We start from the raw sequence: 24,573 nt of genomic DNA, 5'->3' as shown, positions 1-24,573 counted from the left end.
GGCACTTAACTAGTCACTGGCATAACTTATTTTTTCAAACCAAGGCATTGAAATCATGCATTTAGAGGACATTTGCCAAAAATCATCCAAGATAGCCGATATGGCACAAAATCAAAATTGCACTAAGTAGGTGAACTTTTTTTTCACAACCAAGAATTTCAATGTTATTGGGTTTAATATGACCAATTAGTAGGTGTATGTAAACAAAATCTTAAGTTTTGAAGGTCATTGACTCATTCACAACAATAGAGATTATCCTCATCATGCTCATGTGTATTCCTGTAGTATTCCTCATTCAAACCAAAGTAGCACTCAATACATTATGAGTATCTTTGTTCAAACCAATTCAATGCTTGACCTCGGAGTTACCTGCATGACTATCGCGGGCTATTTTGAAACAGTTATGGTTGCACATTCAGGTACTTCTTTTGAAAGTCCTAAACAAGGTATAGCCAGCAGCAAGTTGTAGATGTTATAGGCCTAAATATAAGAAAACGTTTAGGGTTAAGATCAGGTGAACAATACATCGAATGAGCACGAAACTTCACATTTATGTTCAGAAAGGTGTCTTCTTAACATGATTTGAAAGGAATATAAAAATTCCAAAGGGAAGCTGGTGATTTAATTTGTAACTCGAGATCTACTTGTTCAATTTTTTAACCTTTTTACAGAGGGTATGATAGAGGTATTACTGGCAACTCTGCCAAATTACAGCTCAGTAGGCCACGTTTTTCACCTGATCTTACTGATTTCAATATTTTGTGCCATTCTTGAGCAGTGCTAAACTCAGCCACTGGCAATTAAGCGCACTGTGGCGATGGACCAATTTTGACTCGCACTTACAGAAAAACAAAATAAGTTATGTTGCTGTAATTTGCAAGATAGTTACAAAATATAATTGGCAGTAACTTCCTCAAATTTTACAGAAAAATATTGAAAAATAAAAGAATGAGATCAATTTAGAAATGTATGTGCAAGCAGTGCACAGTTGAGCTCCCTGCATGTCTATGGGAGTGCTCTAATCAAGTTGATGGTTCATTGGTCATCCCTACTAATATATATGCAGCACAAGTATATGCAGCATCAAAACTGAGATTTTAGTCAGTAATCTTAGGATATTGAGCTACTTCAATGGGATTCTATATTATCATATAGTTTCCGAATAAATTATGTTCGGTTTTTTTTGCACACCCTGTATAGTGATTGTAGTTTTAGAAAGGGCAAACTGTGTACTTTCTTTTAAAAAAAAAACGAATTTCAGTTAGATGAGATTGGCATAATACTATTCAACTTTTTGTGTGGAATTATTTTGTTTCTCCCTATATTACCTATCGATCACCCTGTATATTCAAATGCTAGGTAATGTAACATTTGGCCATCTTTGAAGCATAAGCTTTCCAGAAATGTATGGGTTTGCATACTTTTCTTGAACTACATTTGAGATATGACCAAAAAGGTGCAAAAAAGAGGTGATTTCAACCAAATTTCCAAATGTGCACTAATGGGGTACCAACTTAAAAAATGTGACCAAGTACTAAATTTGCTTATTTTATGGCAACACTGCAGTTGCCATAGCTTATTGTTGAATGACGTAAGGCCTGCTAGGCTGCAAAATCAATATCTAGACGTATAGTCCAAGTGATTATACTTTTATCATTTGGTTTTAGACTTTTAAATATGTTCCAATTACTAACTACATGTAGTTATTTGACTAAAATACATTAAAACACTGTTTTTGAAGACTGGCAACACTTTAAATATCAAAAAAGGAACTGAATTCATTTAATATTTAATATCTTGATCAAAAGTATTCAATTGTGAGATATCATGATGCACAAACATAAAAAAAATGTTTAGTATTACCTAAATACAGGGGAAAAACACTCCATGTCAAATTTAGCCTTTTTCAATAAATGTGTTATTTTCTGGCAACACTCCGCTTTACTGATATAATCCCCAAGCCATTTATATCAATTTTGAATGGGGCATGGTCTGCTTTGTTCACAACCACAATTACAATATTCTGGGAGTCATGGCCAATAGTTTTTTGCACCTCAAAAATAGGTCAAAATTGCCACTTTTTCAAAATGGCAAAACTATAAGTGTTGCCAGGTCTAAAAAAGATACAAACGAACACCTCATGAATAATTTTATTTTTTGTTGGAAAGTAGAAAGATGGTCCATTGTAAGGATATAATCAAAATTTCTTCTACCTTCTAGAATATTGGAGCTATGGTCCGTTCTTTATTAGGCAAATTTCAGCATTTTTCAGCCTGAAATGAGCTAAAATCGCCTACAATACATTCCGGGTCGTTACCATGGCAACGGGTAACATATGAGTGAGCAAAGTGGATTTTTACAATCTACACCCAAAGCCCTTTCGACCAACACGATAAAAAATTTTTGACCTTGGCCAACTATGTATGTTAATTAGGTGGGGTGACACTTAAGCTGCTAAAATAAAATAATAAGAAAATATGTGATACTTTTGACCATATCTCGAAAAGTATACTTCCGAGTTTAACCCCATGAAAACTACCTGCTGATTGGCCAAAATGAATATTGAGTGCAATTTTGAACCAATCAAGGAGGGTATTAATGAGATCATCTGCAAATGAAAGTTTGACCATAAATAATTTAAAGCCTAGTCGTAATTGGCAATTGAAATGAGCATTTCAAGTTATCAACCAATCAGAAATGTTATTAGATGACCAGTAGTGTCCAAGGGGTCAAAGCACAATTTTGTACTGTATGATGGTGATCATACCTCTTCAACTATTAATACAATGTTCATACAACTTGGTACCAGTACATCAGGACACCTTAAAGAGTATTTTATTTATTTACACTCTCTGTTCAATGGAGAAAAGTGTGTTAAATGTATGCCATTTGTTTTGTCTTTGTACAAGACATATAAAATCAAATATTAATAATGTTTGTACGACTTGGCACCAGTACATCTTCAAAGAGTATTTTATTTATTTATACTCGGTGTTCAATAATGGAATGGAAAAAAAGTGTGTCAACTGTGCACCATTTGTTTTATCATAGTTTGTATCTTTACATACTAGACACAAGTGTCCCGGTCAAGCAGTCTGACTTGTTCAGTCAACCTTTTTTTAAAGTAAGATGAGCATACACATTGTACTTCAGGAGACTTAAAAATAATAGTGGTCAGCGACAACGTGTTAAGTGTGCTGAGGCTTGTGGATCAACGTCAAGGCATTGTGCCTGTGTGTAGTGCACTTCCACAAGGGGAGTATATTTTTAAATGTAATTAGTCAGGATTAATCATTTTGAAACCCATACTCCCCCTGTATTACAACTGGAGAGAGTATTTCAAATGGAAGTTACCCAATTGTCTATTCTATTCAAAACTTATACTCCCTCTGTGGAGGAAGACTTTAGCTAAATCTTCCACAGGGGTAGTGTGGATTTTAAATGGAATAGCCCAATATCACCAAAGTTCATGAGTTATATGAGCTGATTTACTGCTCAAATCTTCATGTTCCTTATTGTTTTAATACTGCTTGGGTTCAACTGTACTTGGCTTTCTTATGCATAAAACCAAAAAAATGTACTTTTTTAATTTATACCACATTGTGCTTGATCAGATCAAACTTGTAGATCAGGAGCTGTAAACAAATTAATGCTGTACGTGCGGTAAAAATTGGTAGTAATTCGCCATAGAAGTGATGATGTAACAGTATTAAGTACCATAGTTGTAGGTCAAAACAATTTTGAAATATATCGCACTGCACTAGTACGTTCATGCGGTACCTCTGCATTGAACCATAGATGTCAAAGAACAGACCTGGATCGTAATCCTATAGAATATTCATATCATGCTGATCACTCGCACCTACATGTATATATTTGTATCCTTGAAAAGAGCAGTATTGTATTCAATCTATGATTGTAGGCATACACAGGTGGTGAGTGCAACCTGCTTGTAGTGCAGGGCGATGTATTCAAAAATTGTTTTGACCTTAATTGCTATGGTACTTAATCCTGAACATCATCACTTCTACGGCGAATATACTAGCACAGAGTCATCTGATACCTTCTGAAATGACCAACTAGCGTAGCTGAATCTCGCTGCTCGCTTTGCTTGTGCTATTGGAGGGCAGTCGCGGTTTGCGAACGTGGTCAATTCCACCAAATATACTTACAAATCATGTCCATTGGCATCCACCAGCGTATGCCATTTATTGGCTTGATATGGTTGCCACTTTAGGGACTGGTATGCTGTGTCTGTATACGGCATGCCATCACCGGTAGCGCAATCATATTCGGACATACTATACTCGTTAAATAAACCTGCAGTAAGAAATAAAATCAAGCGAATAAGAATTTAGTTACATAAGTAATGGAGTTCAAACTGATTTGACAATAGTGGTATATCTATGTACACAATACCTTGAATACCATCTCATTTATATAACCTGTTTTCAACTTCAAAATGATATATTTTTAGGTTTAAATTTAAATAGTATCATCATTGTAACAGTAAAACAGTATCCTAGTAACCTAACCCAGGACCCTAGGTTCATAGCACCTGCACCTAAACCAAGTTTGTTTGGTTTATATAAGGCGGAAAAAATATTGATATAGAATGGCATACACGCAGTTGGGTGCAATGCTTACGCTAGTTGTGCATTGCGTAATGTGTGACTGACGCAAGCTTATGTGAATTTACGCGAGCGTGAGTTGGGACTTTATTGACGCGCACAGTAACAAAAGCCAAATAATTTCTGCCTTATATAAGCCAAACAAACTTTACTTAGCACACATAAATTTGTTACATAACTGGTATTAAATCCAGGCCTTTCTCCCCCTTGCAAGATGCTCATTGTAGTTATACATACGTAAACTAGAAATTAATTACTCTTATCCAATCATATCTAATTTGATTATTATTAATTGTTTAATATCATTATGATTTTGAAATGTGTATTTACGTACTTGCATTGATTCTCTCACAGTATATCAATACAGCAACATCTACCGTAGAGCAAGAATTGCCTGTTAATTTTCTGTATAACAGTGATCAAGTAGTTTTTCCTCATAATTTTATACTTAACATCAAATCATCCCTGAATATCAAGCTTTTGACCTATATACTCTCTACCCAGAGAAGATATATCTTACCCTTCCCAGAATCCTTTGCAACATAATATATCACTTCATTTCATCAAATGACACTCCCATTACTTTCTACAGGTTCCCTTTGTTTTCATTTTCAGAATATATTGGCTCAACATAGGTTGATAGTCAAGAAATAAACATACTTTGCAAGATCTGGATGTGCTCTGTTCACTGAGTAGACTATGCCATAGTCGAATTTTATTAAAAATATGTTATTATTAGTCATGATGCACCCACTTCGTTGAACTCAACATTCTACTGATGTCTATTAACATTAAAGTATTCAATAGTAAAATGGTCACAAAGAGTTAAAAATATCAGGCGATTAGTGACAATAAAAGTAATTGAATGCAACATTATCTTGCATAATTATAACGGCTCACTTTAATACTGAACAATTCTGATTTTGGAATCTACCAGTTTATTGATAGCGAACCCGAAATTTCGACCATGAACTTTGAATTGTACGCAGAACTTTACCCCCTGGACTTTGCTCTCTAAAAACACACTGTCAAGCATACTTGTTTATCAGTCCATTAACCACAAGTACGCGCTAGATGTTTGATGAGAGATTAACTTTCGCGTCAACACAAAAGGGCCGCAAATACCACAGACAGTTGTATACGGTGTAGTTAATGGTAATGGCGCGGGCCCAGACGATTTAAACAATAGCGAGGTATGGGCGACCAATCACAAGGCAGATCCATTTAAAGATGCATTACATCATTGCCAATTTTAGTTAGGCCAGAAATTGGCCTAACTCTCCATAGAGTCCCGTGTTAAAAATCTTAACCGCAAGGCAATGTCAGTAGTCCACTTGGGAAGCTAACAAACAGAGGGAGTAGGGTGACTGATCAGATGTGAAAATCTATCAATTGTGCACACATTAATTAAATCAGAGTTTTAAGCTTAAATACAATATCCAGAGTATGCACAATGGGCAAGTGGACTACGGGTAGTCTATTCACTGAGGTATGTTTCGACTATCCCACAATATCAACTAATGTTGCACCAGATAGCAAATCAGTACAGAAAATTGAAATGGGAGAAGTGCATTATGGGAAGTGTTAGATATCTTCTCTGCTCTCTACCCAAGTACTGATGTATCCTGGGTAATATACTATTCAAGTATGGTATATCCAGATAGGAGGGGACTACTTCACAAAACCTACCTCATTTTCATTTTCAAAATTTAGTTACTTTTCCCAATACTTCATTTTAATTATCTATATTGATATTCAAGAAACCAGATGGCTCAAGAGAAATTGTTGTGCTTCTCAAGGCCTCCCTCCACCCACTACGCGGAAGCACTTCTAACCATGGTACCGGTGTATGTTACCTCCTTTTAACTAGGATGGGTGGTGAATCCATAGGCTAATTATAAGGCACAGCATTCAGTAACTCTACCCGAGTTTACGAACACTCTACTTTGTGTGTTGTATTCAGAATAAAGACTATACAACTAAACCCATTTACACATTATACATATTGATCACTTCAAATCTTTAGCTGCTTCCGCAAGTTCTGAGAAATAGATGTAATTTGGCTTGAAAATATATGAAAACAAACAAAGTGAATACCAGCTAAATTGATCACAACATGACGTAAACTAAAACGTTAATTTCAAATCAATGCTGAATAGCATTACTTCTACATTTCAGTAGTTAATATGTTAAAATGCAAAAAATCATATGCCTTTGAGGAGAAAAAGCAGTTATGTTCCTTCGCTGTTACAGCAAATTCAACAGTTTAAAGTATCATTAAATAGCTCAGTCTTGTCTTTTTTTGCTGCAGACTATCACATGTATGGAAGTAAACAATCCTTTTGACACAAAATAAATGGCTTTTCCATCAATGTGTTTCATTATAAGACTGATGTCTTGAACTTCAAGTGCATCAATATATATGGACAATGGTGAGAATATTTTCATGAGGTGCAAGCCGAGTTGAATGGAACAGTTCATATTTCACCTCATGAAAATAATCTTTCCGTTGAACGAATAAAAACATTAAACGCTTGTCTCATAACTCATATGAATTCCTGTTCTTCCACCTAATTTTATAAATCACAGGAAAACAAAACAAATTAAAGTCAAGGCGGTCACCACGCCCTATACACTCGCATTTGTTGTCATGGCAGCAGGGGCGTCGCTAGACCAATATGATTCGGGGGGTGTACAGTATGGTTTGCCGACGGAAATTTTTTGTAATTTGTTGACCCAAATTTTTTTTTAGCCAGGACGGCGCTCAGAAATAAAAAGTGGGGGGGGGGTGGTTGGAGTCAAAAATTTTTTTTAAAAACTAGTAACAACTATACCATTCACAGTATGTCAGTATGTCTATTACATTACAACAACACAATTTCGTAACACATTAATCTGTTATATGGCTCTCACAATTTGCCGACAATCACACATACCTTTGACTACATTTGCCGACAGTTACATGGTTTTGCCGACGGCAGTCAAATTTTGCCGACAAAATTGGGTATTGGGGGGTGTCACCCCCCCCCCCCCATACCCCCTCTAGCGACGGCCCTGCATGGCAGATCTGTGTGAGTGCAATGGAAAATTTATTGACTATATTGTACTCACAACGAGTCATTTTGTAGCTGACGCACAAATAAGCACTAGTAATCAGCCAATCAAATGACAAGAATCTTTGTATGATATTAGTTTATAATACAGAAATATATGCAGTCAAGTTCTGCATTTAACTGTGGCATTTAAATTAGTGGCACCACACGCGGGGTGGGGGTGAGGAGGTGGGGGAAGTGGGGTGGAGGTGGAATTCCCCTTCCCCCCACCCCAATATTTTCTTTCCCCCTACTTTTAAGGCAAAACACCAAAATTACCCAAATTCTCACTTTTTCTGTCAAATTTTGTTGTTTTAGCCCTCCTGAAATTCACTTTGCAGAAATTTTGACTAAATAAAACTGAATTCAGTTTTAAAACTGAAAATTCTCATGCCTATGTTTACCAGAGCAGCAATTTCAAACCACAAAGTGTGATTTTTAGTGATCAATTTGTTGAGTTAGAAACATACTATTTTGACATACAAATCTTTTCATGTTTTGACATACAAATCTTTGCATGTCTTGACAAACAAATCTTTGCATGTCTTGACATACAAATCTTTGCATGTCTTGACAAACAAATCTTTGCATGTCTTGACAAACAAATCTTTGCATGTCTTGACAAACAAATCTTTGCATGTCTTGACAAACAAATCTTTGCATGTCTTGACAAACAAATCTTGACAAAAATACATCTGTCTGACTCTACCCTGGACAAACATAATTACTGTTCTTTTCCTAGCCTAAGCTGACTGTATCCTCAATATTGAAGCACAAAAAAGCAGAGTGCTCTTCAATATCAAGTTACAGACAATCCTACTATGATAACACCTGATTATTATCACAGTAAAAAGTCAGTATTTTGTTGATGACAGTTCTTACAGTATTTCAATGATGAAGATGGTATACTTGTATGTTACCATGGTTACAGAGTATTAGTGCAATAGCGAAACCATGAAAAGACCAATGGTGTAAAACTGTTGAGTCCACCATCTTATAGAAGTGGTTACATTATTTAAAAAAAATTGATGTAGATTAGTGTAGAGGCCACATAATAATTTTCAGTATTAATTCATCCCAACCGATACAAGTGAATTATTTGGTTTTTGTTGGAATACTTTTGAACTGCTTCTTTTCATGTGAATTTTGAATATAGCCACCCAAAAGTTTTGACAAGCTTAAAAAGAGTTGCCCGCCAAGGCGTTGGGATCCCGGGTTGGGATCAAGGGTAGCTTTTAGAATTTGGATGACGGTCATGGGTCATGTTTGGATTAAAGTTGGAATTTTTGAATATAAGCGAACCCAAAAGTTTTGACAAGCTTAAAAAGAGTTGCCCGCCAAGGCGTTGGGATCCCGGGTTGGGATCAAGGGTAGATTTTAGAATTTGGATGACGGTCATGGGTCATGTTTGGATTAAAGTTGGAATTAGCAGAGCATTTGTATCAGAATTCGGTGATTTTGGTATGAAGATTGATATTGTTAGCTTACATTGTAGATGCCCATTCAGTGATCCCAACATAAGTGTACAAAAACTGTGTAGTGCTGAGAACTCCATCAAAATGTTTAAAAAGGCTACATTTCCACTTTGAAAAAAACCCACCTTTTTTGGCATAATCAACTGACATGCTCACTGCAGTTAGGAGGATGATCAATTAATACTCAATTCTGTTACCTATATCGGGCAATGGTTGAAGTCCAATATATTAACCCTAACCGTACCAAACATCAAAAAACCTCAATTCAGAAAGCGTAGGCACAAGCAGGTATCCCATGTGATGCCATTGCGTCATTGTGCGAACAGTCATATGGCAATGGAAAGCTTGGCCGGGCAAGCTAGACCCCTGTGACAAGGTAGGCCTGTGCACAGGTGTGGCACCCGAAGGGTCGGGGGTTCAAAACCGCACCCCAGAAAAAAGGTTTTCTCTTCTTCTTTTTTGTTTCTTTCCTTCCCCTTATCAAAAAGCAGCTGGGGAATTAGGGTTTATGCTTTCTAACCTTCTCCCCATGCTCCAATGTAATATATTGTATACCTATGAAGTACGCCCTGTCTCTATCAATATACAACTGTGTCAAAGGTACATACTTTTACCAGCAATGCCTTTTTGTCACTAATATATTGAGCGCTATGTGACAAAACTTTCTTTGTACACCGCCCCAACTGTATCTGCAAACAAACATGAACCAGGGACAGTGATGTACCACTTTTGAGTTTTATTTGCCATACTCTCGATAAGTAGGCCCAGATCCCGGGGCCCAGATATGTTTGATTGGCCTTACCGTGGACTGTTCAAGCACACTTGTGTGCCCCAGACACATCCTAGTTGCACAGAATTGACTCATTTTCCCTTGACGCACTTATATTTGCTTGTATTTTCCTTGAACACTTCTGGAGAAAACTTTCTATAACTAGTAAAAATCACGGGATGTCTTCCCGTTTAACGTTTTACGCAATCTATCGATACCATGCATTCATACCATGCACCCATCCCTTTTAATTTAAGTAATGGGCTATTCCATTTAAAATCCACACTACCCCTGTGGAAGATTTTGGAAATATCTGCCACATGGGGAATTTGAATTTCAAATGGAATGAGCACATTAGGCAGCTCCGTTTGAATTTCATACACCCTCTGAGAAAGATTCAACCTGAATCTTCCCCTGAGGGAGAGTGAGTTTCAAATGGAGCTGCTAATGTGTTAATTCCATTTGAAATTCATACGGTACTCCCTCTGTGGAAGATATTTCCAAAATCTTCCACAGGGGTAGTGTGGATTTTAAACGGAACAGCCCAATCTGCCTATATCATGCACCCTGCCTGACATTTTGCCAAAACTAATCAATAAGCTAACTAATTAAAGCAATAAATAAAGACACAACCTTTGCACCTGGTTGTCATGATTAGAGTAGAAACTACACACTCCATATCCTTCCCTATATGAAACAGGGGAAATAACCAGAGAAATGCTATCCCACCCAATGGTGCAATAAAATCATACCCTAAACTATTATCATATGAATGGTTGATACCGGTTGCCATTAGGCTGTAGGCGCAAAGTATATCACACAGAAAAGTGGCAGTTTATGAGTTTAAGTGGCTAGCCTGACTCCATATCTGGTTAAATGCTAGTGAATCCAGTGTTGTGTCTTAAGTAAAACATTCTGAAAACTGTATGCTTTAATGTATCAACCCGACAATACCATACTATTTATAATTCTTTAAATTTAAACTTCTTCACTACGAAGATACATTATTCATACTCTGGGATTAGATCACACAGCAAAGATCTTCCAGTTTCTTTTTCTTTTCTACTGTACATCTTGAAGAAATCTATAGAAGGGTATCAACGTTTGAAAAAAGGCCAAATATCTTTCTGCAAAGAAAGTGTAGGAAAATTGGGCTATTTCAGTTGAAATCAACACTGCCCCTGTGACAGATTTTGGAAATATCTTCCACAGAAGGAGTATGTTTTTCAAATGTAATTGGTCAGGGTAAATCATTTTGAAACCTATACTCCCCCTGTATTATGCTTTACCTATATCTTCCATAATAGCTAATCTTCCACAGGGATAGTGTGTGCTAAAATGTAATAGCCCAATATGTCTCCCGTTTCATCTTTAGGTTTTGTGACGAAGGGATCTTTTTCACCATTTTTGATCAAATTTCAGGTTAATTTTCAGCATACTTTATATGGACTAAAAACAAAATACATTGTACAAATGGCCATCAAAGAAAACAGCCCAATTGTGCAGCCAGCAGATACGTGTTGTAGCAATACTGGGGCAGGGAAGAAAGATCTCTTTGAGTGAGTAAGCCTTGAAATAAGCAGACTGGAACCAGGAGCAATTTGTTTTTGAACATTGCTCCTGGTTCACTGTGATTTTACAAGAACCAGGAGCAATTTCTGAAGAAATAGGAGCAATTTTCAAATAGTAATCCTTTTCTGCATACAATACCAGCACTACTGCATAAGTGCAAAACTGGAACCAGGAGCAATTTGTTTTTAAAATTGCTCCTGGTTCATGTGAATTTTACAAGGACCAGGAGCAATTGGTGGATTTACGAGAGCAAATTTGCTCCCCGCGCCCGCTTATTTCAAGGCTTGTTAAGTGAGTCTTTGACAACATAAGATAATTGCAATGCTGAAAAGTGTTAACTTTCATATTCCTATTCACGTATTTGCTTAATACCGGAAATCAAATATGCTTTGAAACATATATACTGTGACCTGAATCCTGATTGAAGGATCAATGAACACGTATAGTAATACATCCTATTTCTTGCATTTGTTGAAATTGGATTGGACAAATAACTTTCTTTAAATGAGTGAACTCTTGTTATACTCTGTATACTTCAATTTCCTAATTAACTTCAACACTACACTATTTTTCTCTCTCACCTAGAATGTTTTCACTAGATCAACTTGTGTCTTCAGCAGGTGGTTTATAATTTTAATCATTTTATCTACAACTACGTACAAATATCCACTTGTAAATTTCTAAATAAAACACATGACTGCATAATTATCACTTACATTTGGTCGCATGTCATAAGTTGGGTATGCAAAAAGGGTGGAGGGATTAGTCCCAAACAGAAATGTTTGGTAGACTCATAACCGGTGCGATCTTACCTTTCCGATGTTGATTAAGATACTTCTTGCATCGATCCCGAGATGCGGAAAAACCAAAAGTCATTTTGTCCCACATAAATGAATAAATAACAAAAACCCCCGATCCCCCGGTGGACTCACCCAAAAGGTGACGTCACACCATATGATCGTCCCTTATCCGACTTGGGATCCCCTACTCGGACCAAACTTGTAGGGGTGGCGGGTCCGGGATAATCAACATCGGAAAGGCAAGATCGCACCGCTTATGAGTCTACCAAACATTTCTGTTTGGGACTAGACTCAGTACACCGGTCGATCTTACCGCTTCGATGTTGATTAAGATACTTCTTGCATCAACATCTGAAAGATCGATCTAGCAAGTAACCGACGGATGGAGGTACAAGATTGGTCAGCATCTGATCAGGGATCGGGAGCGGTAACGATGGTTTTCGCGAGGTCAGAAAATATTTTCCCCAACGGTCGGGAAACAAAAAGACCACGCGATCACAGACATAAACCTCCTTACTTAATAAGTTTGGTGGTTAAGAATAGCGACACTGGTTCTTACCATGCTGAGTATTCTGTATAGTCTGAAAACCTGGTACCCGTACACCACCGTATTATGATCGCCCGAACAATGTCCCGGTAAACCTCCCGCCCCGTCTCTGATTACTAACGTAAACGGAAGTATCGTAGAGAAGGGCGAAGGTGGCTTCCGGGACACCGCCTGCTAGATCTCCTCAAGGGGCAACCGAACGGTATACCCAAGATGATGAGATAGCTTTCAGTCGTCGAGTGGGTCGTGGGGCGAAACCTTCGCGATCCCCGGACCCCACCAACACCTGGACCAGCCATTGCGACAGCGGCTGGACCGAAAGGCTCTGTAAGGGCGATGAATGCGGTCGTGAGTCCCTCGCAAGGCTTGTGTTCGGAAGAAATAGTGCTGCAGCGCCTTATCGGACACCCCAGCCTATCTTTGGCTTCAGCCGAACCTTGCCCAACCCTGGGGATTGGAGAGGGACGAATGTCGGTATGCACCGCGCCGTTCAGTAGTCACGAGAACAGAGCGCCCGAAACAGTGTCGCTCCAGTGTTTGTGAACACGGAAGCTAACCTCGAGACCGTGTGCAACTCAGCACCGCCGTCCCGAAGCCAACGCCAAACCGGAAAGCCATCTTGAGAGTTACGTATTTAAGCGTCGCTTTTGACGGAAGGTCAAAAGGGTGACCCTAAAGTAATCTAAGACTGTGTTGGGATCCCTTAGGAGGATCACTTACCTTTTTGGTAGACCCTCGTTGAACATACCGTCGAGGCGTGAGACTAATAAGGTAACCATCGGCTATGATAGTCGACCGTCTCGAAACCTCGGTGAATGGAGAGGACAGCTGACTTATAGCTGGCCCCAGTGGCCCGCTGAAGTCTTGCTTGGAACTTTTCTGTCAGAACCTCCGGAACTAGCAGCACAGAGGCTCTCGCGGGAGGGCTAGTTGTCTCATTGTACCAAGCGTAGCATGGAGCCAGACTCTGGCTATACGTACGCAGGGTAGACTTCCGTCTAGCCCGGCGATGAGAAAAACAGCTTCTGATGAAAAGTATCCCTCCGCTCGTGTTCCCTGGTAAGGGCCATGCAGCTAACTGCAGGTGCTCTAGTGATAGACTGGGTACCTCCGCTCCGGGCATCCGGAGTAGATCTGGTACCTCGGGGAGTGCCAGCGGCCTTGCCGCTAGCAGAATGACAATGCAGTCTTCCCACCTGATCTTGGCCACCACCCTCATGAGTAGTGAGATCGGAGGGACTGCATAAGCTGTCATCCCTCCCCAGTCTATGGACAGGGCGTCCGCGGTGAATGCTTGGGGGTCCGCGACCCTTGAGCAGTACACGGCAGTGGATGATTGCGATGAGATGCGAACAGATCTTTCGAGGGTGGTACATCCCTTGAAGATCGTCTGAGCGACCTGCGCGAGCAAGGGACCATTCTGCTGGTCCCGACACCCTTCCTCGTGACAGATTGTGCGCGAGGATGCTGGTGACGCCCGCGATGTGTATCGCTCTCATCGTAATCTGCCTGAACTTGCACCACCCTATCAGGTGTCGTGCATGCAGGCTCAATCGTGGTGGCCCGGAGTCCCCTTGTCTGTTGGGGTAGGCTACCACGGTTGTGTTATCCGTCAGGACAACGGTATGTGATTCCACGATCACCTCCTCGTGGCGAGGGAGGTTGATGTGAAACTCTGTCTCTATGGCCCCCATAGGCCCGAGACGGAGTCTCCGTGGATGTGGACCCCCAGCCCGCTTTTGACGCTATGGTCGTCACTACGTGACATACCGGGGTGCAGGAAACCTGACACCCTGGGTCAAATTGGGCTGATGGGTCCACCACCAGAGTTCCTCTCGCGCGATCTCCGACAACGGAACCGCGAGGGATATTGGTGACGACTGGGCCTGCAAGCAGGCTAGAAGGTGTAGTTGGGTAAGCCTAACGTAGAAACGGCAGTACAGTCACGAGGTCTACCATACTGGCCATTAGGCCTACCACCTTCATGCATGCCACAGCGGGTTTTGCCCGAGACTCGGCCAGGAGTCAGGCACACCGCACCATGTTCGTCACCCGCTCGGGTGAGAGCACCGCGAACCCCTCCGTGAGGGTGATCTGGGCCCCTACAAATAGTGGTGTTCAAGCGTCGGGACCACGCTGGACTTTTTTTGAGCTGATCAAAAAATCCAGGGTCCCGCACCCCGGACTATCAACCCCATGAGACCCGTAGTCTTCAGTGGAGTGCGTCCGTATATGAGCCAAACGTCCAGGTAGCAACTGATGTTGACACCCCTGTGCTTCAGGTGCGCTGCCACCGCTCTGACCAAGAGTGTTAAACACCCTGGGAGAGATGGACAGGCGGATGGCGGTATCAAAACTGGTAATTTTGATCCTGTACCTAGAAGCGCAGATGCCTCCGATCTTGAGAGGCGATTGGCATATGCAGATAGGCGTCCGAGAGATCTAGCGATGCTGTTCCCATGCCCCTGATGGGGCAGGCTAGCACCGAGGCGAGAGTCCCCATTCTGAACCTCTTGGGCCTGAAGAACGTGTTCAACAGCCTGCGGTTCCGGATGGGGTTCCGTCGCCGGTCTTCCTTGGAGCCAATGGCTCCAAGATCACCCGTAGAACGGGGGTAGACCGGGACAATCGCCCGCTTCGTGAGAAGCTGTGTGATCCCTGTCAGTAGTGCCCGACGCTGGGGGCCGCCTGGCTGACGCACTACTGTGGACCTCTGAAATGTGCAGACGAATGTGGGGAGACTGGGTTGCCAGTCTGTAACCCCCACTCACCACTGACCATACCCAGGCGCTCAAAGAGATGGTTTCCCACCTCTGGGTGAAAGCCATAAGCGGCCGTCCACTGGGAGAACCCCCTGTGGAAAAACCGCTGAGCCCCCCCAGGAATGCTCTGCCTAGCTTCCCTTGGAAGAGCGCTTGCTCTTCTTTGGGCTTGCCAGCTGTTCCTGTGCTACCCTTGCGCCTCCCAGAAATGGGTGCTGCAGAGGTAGTGGGCTCGGGTACTGTTGGTGGTGCACGGCCTGCTGAAGTCGGAGCTCCTACCCATGGTAAGGGCAGTTTCTGACCTCTTCAGAGTGCTCCCGTTGGTAGCTTCTTTGCACGGTCCTCTACCGTAGCGCAGAAGCATCCAAAGAGAAAAAGGACCCTGCCTTTCCATCGCGTTGAGCGATTGGAGTGGCAGGCCCCTCCCCAGGCGCTGAGTGGACACCCTATGGGCTAGGCCCATGGAGCTCTCGTTGAGGCTAGCTGTTAGCACCGCTAATAGGCTCACCTCATGGAAGAGCTCAGATGTTGTCTGAGCGTGATACGCTTGACGACATCTGGGTCCCTCTCGGATCCCCTCAGGTAGGTCCCGTGGTCCTCCCGCGTTACACGCAGAGGAAGCGTGCAAGCACGCGGCGTCATAGCTCTACTGAGCTCGACAGCCCCACGATATCTACCCGTGAGGTTTGCGGGAATGAGAGTGCAGGCGTCCCCTGTGAGGAAGCAGCAGCTGAGCATCCTACTGAAAGGATCCCTGGTCCTCCTCCATGGACTCCCCTTAGGGGTGTCCGGAGGAAGATCAGTGCTGCTCCCCTTGCGGGGCAGCGGGGGAAGGAGATTGTAGTGATGTCACTACCGGACTCAGCTTCCGACTCCTTTCCCTCGCCCACAGTATCCGTATCATGCTCCGATGATGACGGTAACTGAGGACGGGCATCTGAAAGCGGGTATAGTAAGAAGGCATAACCACTGTGTGGCTCGCCGACTACCTGCCAGCAGAAGAGGGAGTACTCCCGCAAGACCCTGAGGTATCCGCCATGGCACCACTGGGTCCGCATGCTCTCGCAGCCGTCGTCCTAAGCGCTAGCAGCACGGGCCTACCCTGATCAAGATCTGGGTTAGCCCCATGCCGGCTGGCCTGGTCAACAGCTGATGTTGGTACTGCGTGGCCATCGCTAGGCGACACTGGCCACGGTGCTGGGCCGTGGAAGAAACACCCTGCGGCGGGTACCACGGGCATACCCAGCCGGCAGCTGACCCTGAAAGGATCCGCCACCAGGGTAACCCCATGGTACTGCAGTACCAGCACCGCCTCCCCCTTGTTGCCACAGAGACTGTGGCGACTAAAGCGGGTGCTGCGGTACCGTGCGGTATCAGCGTGCGTACCGTGAGGGTTCCCAACTGTGGACCGCTGTACCCTCCACACACTGCGTTCCCTGTTTGGGGATCAAGCTGTGTGCTGGCGTGGTACCGGCGCGGTACTAGCATGGGTACCCGTGAGGGTTCCCGGTTGTGTACCGCTGTATGCGTGGTTCCAGCGTAGGTGCCCGTGAGGGCTCCCGGCTGTGTACCACTGTACCCATGCCTCACTGCGTTCCCCGCAAGGGGATCAAGCCGCGTGTGTATGGGTACCCTTATACCGGCTGTCCCTTGGCTAGAGGGAGCTTGCCTAGTACCACGGGTAGCTGAGCTGCGTGCATACCCCGATCAATCACCTCGCCACCTGAATAGGCAGCGTCAATCAATGGAGCTATGCCCTGTTGATTTGACAGTGATCGATCAAGAGAGGGTAATTGACCCATTGACGGTAATGGATCACCCACGCTCCGCTGGCTCTCGAGGACATAAGTGGGTTGTTGATCAGCTAGGCTGTTCAAGCTACTTACTGTACCCTCTAGAGCTTCGCCCAAGGTCGCTGTGTGTGGCGGACCACTCACGGCAGCTATGGGCGGGTGCATAGCGGCTACCACTGAAGTCAAGCCGTAGCTTCGTCTTTGTAGCTGCCACCGAATGCACCTGGGTCGCTGTCCCGTGAGAGACTGCGAGCCCAACCCCTGAATAATCGCCAGCCAGTCCCTGTGGACAGCCAGCAGCTATTCTAGGGCCCAGGGTATCACTCGGCGGTCCCGCCATGGAACGCTGCCGTGTGACAACCCCAGTTGGTTCTGCTAAGACTACACCCACAGCGTTAGCAGCGGTATCGTCTCTGCTGAACCCATGCATGCTAGGGTTCAACCCAGGCACGCCCGGGGTACCCTTGCATGCTGCCCGTCGCTGGCTACTACTGTGGCTGTTTGAGCCCGTAGATATGCCTGCAACAGACGGGTGTCCTCCTGCTAAAAACCCGTGAGGATTTTCGCTGAGGACTGGTATCCTCCTGCTACAAAACCCGCTAGGGTTTTCGCTGGTGGTTACCGCTCTGCTGCCTGCTACTTTGCTCCGACGTATAGTCAGTGCTTTCGCTGGCTGCTGAGCCTTTGGGCGCTTAGCAGTCCCGAAGGAACCGCCTTGCTTGTCCGGGGACCGGAGCCCCTTAAGCAGACCTGCTATGACCCATAGGGGCTGTCACAGCAGAATCTACCGTGTCGACTGGTATCCTCCTGCTGCAAAACCCGCTAGGGTTTTCGCTGGTGGTTACCGCTCTGCTGCCTGCTACTTTGCTCCGACGTATAGTCAGTGCTTTCGCTGGCTGCTGAGCCTTTGACGCGCTTAGCAGTCCCGAAGGAACCGCCTGCTTGTCCGGGACCGGAGCCCCCTTAAGCAGACCTGCCATGACCCATAGGGGCTGTCACAGCAGAATCCACCGTGTCGACCTTACCAGTGCCCTTGGTAGATTTCTTCTTCGTCTTATGGCGATGGCGGAGCCTATCCCAATCGTCAAGCTGGAACTCGGAGAGTCCTAAGCAAAAGAAAGACATCTAGAAGATCGTGAGCACTCCTGTGGGTGAAACAGAGCGGGTGTGGGTCCCGCTCCGTCACCAGGGAAGGGCAAGCCCGACAGGGCCGAGGCGAGGAGAAAGGGAGGGGGGCACTACCCCCCCCAACACGCGACTCAAGCCCAGTAAGCAAACCTGAGCACGGAGGCTGGTCGCTAACGTTAGTGGTAAAGTAAGGACTGGCTAACTTTATTACTAAAATGTCAGACGGGTCCCTACCAATCCCCACCGTATGAATATCTGATTAACTCGTCTTTATTGGGCGGTAATGAAGACATAACGATAGAGTAATCACCCTAACATAGCAACAATAACCTACCGTACATGAAATACAATGTGTATGTACAAACATCTATTGTAACTTACAGGCTGCAATGGTTGTTTTACGTGGGAAACAAAATGAATGGCGTCAACGAGCGGCCATTTTGAATTGCTCGTGTGTCCCGTATACAAACGGAGGCACGATATGTAGCTAAGTTTTGGATCGTTTTGTCACTTTTTCGCCAGAAAATGCCGTCAAAACTATCCTCAGCCGAACAATACCGGTTTGGTTTTACCTAAGGTGTGAAACTACAACCGTATATCTCGCCGTGGTCGAGAAATTGATACACAGTGCTATGAACAATCGATAGGCACGCGTCTGTGTCAGTCGGAGACCAAGGAGGATAAGGGACGATCATATGGTGTGACGTCACCTTTTGGGTGAGTCCACCGGGGGATCGGGGGGGTTGTTGTTATTTATTCATTTATGTGGGACAAAATGACTTTTGGTTTTTCCGCATCTCGGGATCGATGCAAGAAGTATCTTAATCAACATCGGAAACGGTAAGATCGACCGGTGTACTGACTACACTTTTCTGAAAATTGTGATACAAATTGGATTGGCTTTCCGTAACCCCATATCCTACAGCAGTGACTGATACCTCATTTTAAGCCTAATGTTATACTCTTTCAGTCTACTGAAGCATATAATTATACATCATTCAGTAAAAAAATCACATCAGTTGAAATGAAAAATGCCAGGGGTGGAGGAGCAGGCGGATGTGGAGCAGGCGGATGCGGGAGTGTGCAATAGGGCCTATGTGAAAATTCACATGTCAGCATGTCAAAACTACTGGTTACTTTTTCAAATCTAGTGAGGGTATGATGTATTGACAGCTCTGAATGTTGAATTTGTACAACTAAAACAATTACTGACTACTTAAGGTGGTACTACACCCCCTGATAAATTTTGTGACTAATTTTGCATTTTTCTCAAATAAGTAACTACACACTGGTAACAAAAGTTATGTATATTATATAGGGGCACGGAATCCAATTACTTCACTGAAATTTCAATGATTCAAGACAAGGGGTTCATTATATGTTAAGAAATGAGGTGCATTCTAGCGGTACCTCTTTTCTTATCATAAATAACGTACCGCTTGTCTTGAGTCACTGAAATTCCAGTGATAGTAACTGCATTCCTTACCCCTATAATATACTTTTGTTACCAGTGTGATATTATTTTGTGAGAAAAATGCAAAAATATTCACAAATTTATCAAGGGGTGTAGTACCACCTTAAAGGGTTATATGTTCCATTTTTTCCTTTTTAATGAAACCTTAGTTGAATTTCAGTATTTTTAGCAATATGCTAATGTACATTTCTCTTCTTGATATTCATTACCTCAATAATAGAATAACCATCTCACTAATTACTCGTAAAAAGGTCATTGACCTCCACAATGTAATTAACATACGTACAATTATTTTAAATAGTTCATTTCAAGCATTAATGTATTGAGAACATATCCTCCAAATCTGATGACATTCTTGCATAAAATAAAAAATTTACAGTCATTTTTGTAATTGAGGTCCGATTTGAGAAAAATGCATTTGAAAATTGAGATTTACATAGACGCCTGTGTATTAATTAATTAGTAATTAAGCATTATTTCAAAAATTAAGCATGTGCTAAGGTTAAAAGTGGTGGTAATTGTTAGAGGTTGTCAATATATACAACATATCAAAAAATACATTTTTTGTCATTTTTGACCATGTAATGGAAATTGTACCCAACTTATGACATGCGACCATTTATCATCCAATTACTTACATTATTATGTTTTGATGGATCCAAGTTGTGATAATATTGGATCCAAAACATAATAATGATAAAATTGATGCTTTACGCCTAATATTTATTGGTCTCGCTATGAGTTGTAAAATATTGGACTCGACTACGTCTCGTCCCAATATTTTAAAACTCATAGCTCGACTCAATAAATATGGGCTCAACCGATCCAATTTTATATCATCATCATCCAATTCGGATGCTAAAAAATTATTTTGTTATTTTTTTTACATTTCCAGATTTTTCCCAAGACAAAACAATCTTGTAATGCAAATGGTGCTACTTGTTATTGAACAGGAATTGATTAATAGTCACTATGACCCAAAATGATTTCATTTCCAATAGCATAATTTAACAACCTTGATTCAACAATCATAGCTAAAAAAAATGACCCCAAATTGTGACAAATTGAGTTTTGTACCGAAAGTTTTCACAGGTCGTTCAAAACGTGCTCACGTCTATGTGGGGTTCAGGAACTTTGTCCTCAAAGATTAGATTGTTTGTGACCCTAGTGAATAATAGCCATGGGATAGAAATGATATGAGGTGTGTATTTGATTGAACCATGGAAGTACTAGATGATTGAACAGACTCTGTCCTGACTGGCCAGTCCTCACTCACCATTATCTATCCCTATGTCAAGATCAGATCCTTGAGAACATGGGTCAGCACCTGAAGCATAACCAAACAAATGTGTATCAGTTGTCTAGTTTGACAGGCGGCTACTCATATTTTGCGAACGAACAGTACGCATTGACAAATCAACATGATCAACAAGATCCTAGCTACTAGATTAAATTGACTTGTACCACTTGCTTGAAGAACAACTACGTAAAGCACTAAATAATTTAAAAACAATAATATTGAGATACAACTATATGTACAACAAATAACTAATTTGGCAATCAATTTCAGAGAATTCAAACGAGTACATGCACTAGAATCCACAACATGTTCATCTATCAGGGCACAGTTCTTTAACCCCAATATATTTGTACATTCATTGAATGACCTTTGAAAATTTGGGTACAAAAACTCATACACTGCAAATTGAGGTCAAATTTTGCACTACCAGTGTGTAATTGAGGTTATTGAACTATGTCATTGGGATGAGGCCATTGCGGTCCATAGTGAGGTACTTGTTACTATCTTAATGATTTAATAATCATTTTTCAAAACAAGAATCATTATGATGGATTTGAATACTCCTGAGAATTTTTGCAGGATTAAACCCTCAAATACATGCAATTAATCAAACAAGACTTTACGACATTTGAGGAAACAAAGCTTTTTGGGTGTCAAACTAGATATTGCATTCAAATTGTTATGCTTCAGGGAAAACAACAAAGACAACGAGTCAGATAACATGTGGTTAGTGGTGATGATTTTCTTTACTAGTAACAATACAGGAGAAATGAAGGAAAGAAAACTCGAGCCCTATCTGTGAACTTTATATGATTATGATAATGAAACTGAACTGATCTATATTTCTGTTGGAGGCAAATGGGGAGCTTGCAATATTTGGGAAGAACAATTTTCTCCCAACCCTCATTTTCAAAAGCGTTGCCCATATTGGAAATTCAAGAGGTGGGCAATGCCGTTTGCAAGAACAAATTAGAAGCATCAATGTCATGAATGTGACTAAAATAAATAAAGTCTTGTTGGAATATGCAAGATATTTTGATCAACATCAGGCCCGTAGCCAGGATTTTTTGTGGGGGGTGCTGATTTTGAAAAAGTTGACTTTTTTCCCAAGGGAGGCGGCAATTTTGTGAAAAGTTGACTTTCTTCCCCAAATTTGGACCTTTTTTGACCAAAAGAGCTTTAAAAAAAATCTGATTTTTTGGTCGCTACACTTGCAAATTCTTAAATTTTTGGACTTTTAGTACATTATACTTTTGCAATTTTTTTGGGGGGGTGCATCGCACCCTGGCTAACCCTGATCAACATCATAATTCTCTTGCTTTTCATGTTCCATCTGACCATCTCATTTGTTAAAAGGTTCTATAGGTCTGAAATGAACGACATTTGTGTGTAAAGGCCTAAATTGTGATAATTTTGTTCTTTGCCAACTCTTTGATTTCCTGGTATTATTCTTGCAAAATACCAGTAATGCTATATATAAATTGGGAAAGTTAGTATGGCGGTGATCAATATTTTCCATCGGTTGCTATGGTTCTTTGGAAGTCAATGACCACAGATTATGGCTTGAGAGATTTTCTTTCAGTGTATTATATCTTTTTCTGAAGAAGTCATTTTCTTGGCCTTGCCTGCCAAACAACCGATCAGAAATGTTTATCATGTTGAATAATTGCTTGAAATCTAACTCAAGCAAATTTATTGCGTGAAAGGATTTTTTTATCACAGAAATCATACAAAATACACCTCAAGATAAAAAATATGTGTGCTCAAAGTGGAGTATGAACCAGGCATAACTCTGTGGTTCCAAATCTGCCTGCCCAAAATATTTTTATACAGCTTCAAGTGTCGCAAGCTGCAAGGTCACATGTGATAAATTTTTTCGCGATATGCATTAAATTGGTTTGTAAGCAATGATTTTGAGACTCATACAAGGGGTAGGAGATAAAAATATCTTACTTAAAGTTAAAATGCACATTTCATGTTAGGGCAGCCTATGCATGGAATAATTTATCTCTGGTAGTTAGAGCAGAGTTGGAGAATAATTATTTCATGTAGATATTTTTCATAGCACATTAAGCCGTAAACAGCCTCAAAGTGCTTTACATTTATTCCGCTGTCATTAGAGTAGAGTCCGAAGTTTACCATTTTCTAAAATCCATTTTCTGTGTTGTAATCCGAACTGATTTTGCTTGATAGCATTACATATATTGTGTCAATTTTTAAATATTTATGATGTTAAATTGCGCACTTCATTACTTGCGTAGTTGCTACGCCTACTGCGCCTTCCGCATTTTAAAGAAATAATTTGCGCACTTCATTACATGCGTATATGCTGCGCCTATTGCGTTTTTCGCTAAACATGCGTACATTTGTTTTTCGCATTTCAAAATTGCGTGCGTGCGTGTATGAAAAAGAAATAATTACGCACTTCATTGCATGCGTAGTTGCTGCGCCCATCGCGTTTTTCGCTAAACATGCGTGCGTATACTGTGTCATTCGTTTTTAAATATGCGCGAGCTGTCATGATTTTCTAGTGAAGACGCGTACGCTTTCAACGCTGTGAATTTATTTGTTTTGTTTTGGAGTTACAGTTCAGTGTTCAGCTATTTATCTGATGATCGCCGTTTTAGGCGTGAAACTCCGAGTAATAAATCATGCTGTTATAACATAATTACGTTGTTTTATGTATTTTATTACACGCTCTACTATCTAATAGTATCGAGCACTATCTTCAGCTGTTTTGATTAACTATATATTATGATGTTAATGTATGTACTTTGTATGAGGCCTGCTTGGAAAGTAGTTCATGAAGATTGCCACTGACGCTGTTTTACCCTCAATAAAGAAAGAATACACAAACAGTAGCTATTTTGTGAGTGACAACATAAACTACACTCTCTTCACGCGGTGTCAACTGCAGACAACAAGTTTCAATTTTTTTTTTTAAGTCAAAAATTTCAGATATGTGAATTTTTATGACCATATTTGGAATCAACATCAAAAATGCATTAAAACAAGTACAAACAAGCCTAGTATTGGTTCAGTGGTTCTTGAGATAGCTCTTGATATTTTGAAAAAAATATCTCAAAACTTGGGACTTCTTATGTTGAAGCCTATGGCTAGCATGCAGAGCATTAAGTAACAGGTGTTTTACATAAAACTGATTTAATCAGTCATTAACGATTCTCTTATATCCCTATTTTATATGCAAATTAGCCAAGTATTTGTATGTT

At 41.5% G+C, this 24,573-nt stretch overlaps 1 protein-coding gene across 3 annotated transcripts in view; it reads right to left on the bottom strand.

Annotated features, from left to right (window-relative positions):
• LOC140155301 (myelin regulatory factor-like) overlaps positions 1-24,573 on the bottom strand; it is a 137,026-nt gene that overhangs the window by 33,723 nt on the left and 78,730 nt on the right. For 2 of the 3 annotated variants that reach the window (XM_072178076.1, XM_072178079.1), the window contains 2 exons: positions 21,320-21,370; positions 4,173-4,320 (listed from right to left, as the gene is read on the bottom strand). In XM_072178076.1, the coding sequence (XP_072034177.1) occupies positions 4,173-4,320; positions 21,320-21,370 (199 nt within the window). The remainder of the gene's footprint in view (positions 1-4,172; positions 4,321-21,319; positions 21,371-24,573) is intronic. The other variant, XM_072178078.1, reaches the window with a different exon arrangement.

This window comes from Amphiura filiformis, chromosome 6 (assembly GCF_039555335.1).
Source record: "Amphiura filiformis chromosome 6, Afil_fr2py, whole genome shotgun sequence".
Lineage (NCBI taxonomy): Eukaryota > Metazoa > Echinodermata > Ophiuroidea > Amphilepidida > Amphiuridae > Amphiura > Amphiura filiformis.
The sequence above is the reverse complement of the archived record's forward strand: the minus strand, read 5'-3'. Positions and strand labels throughout refer to the sequence as shown.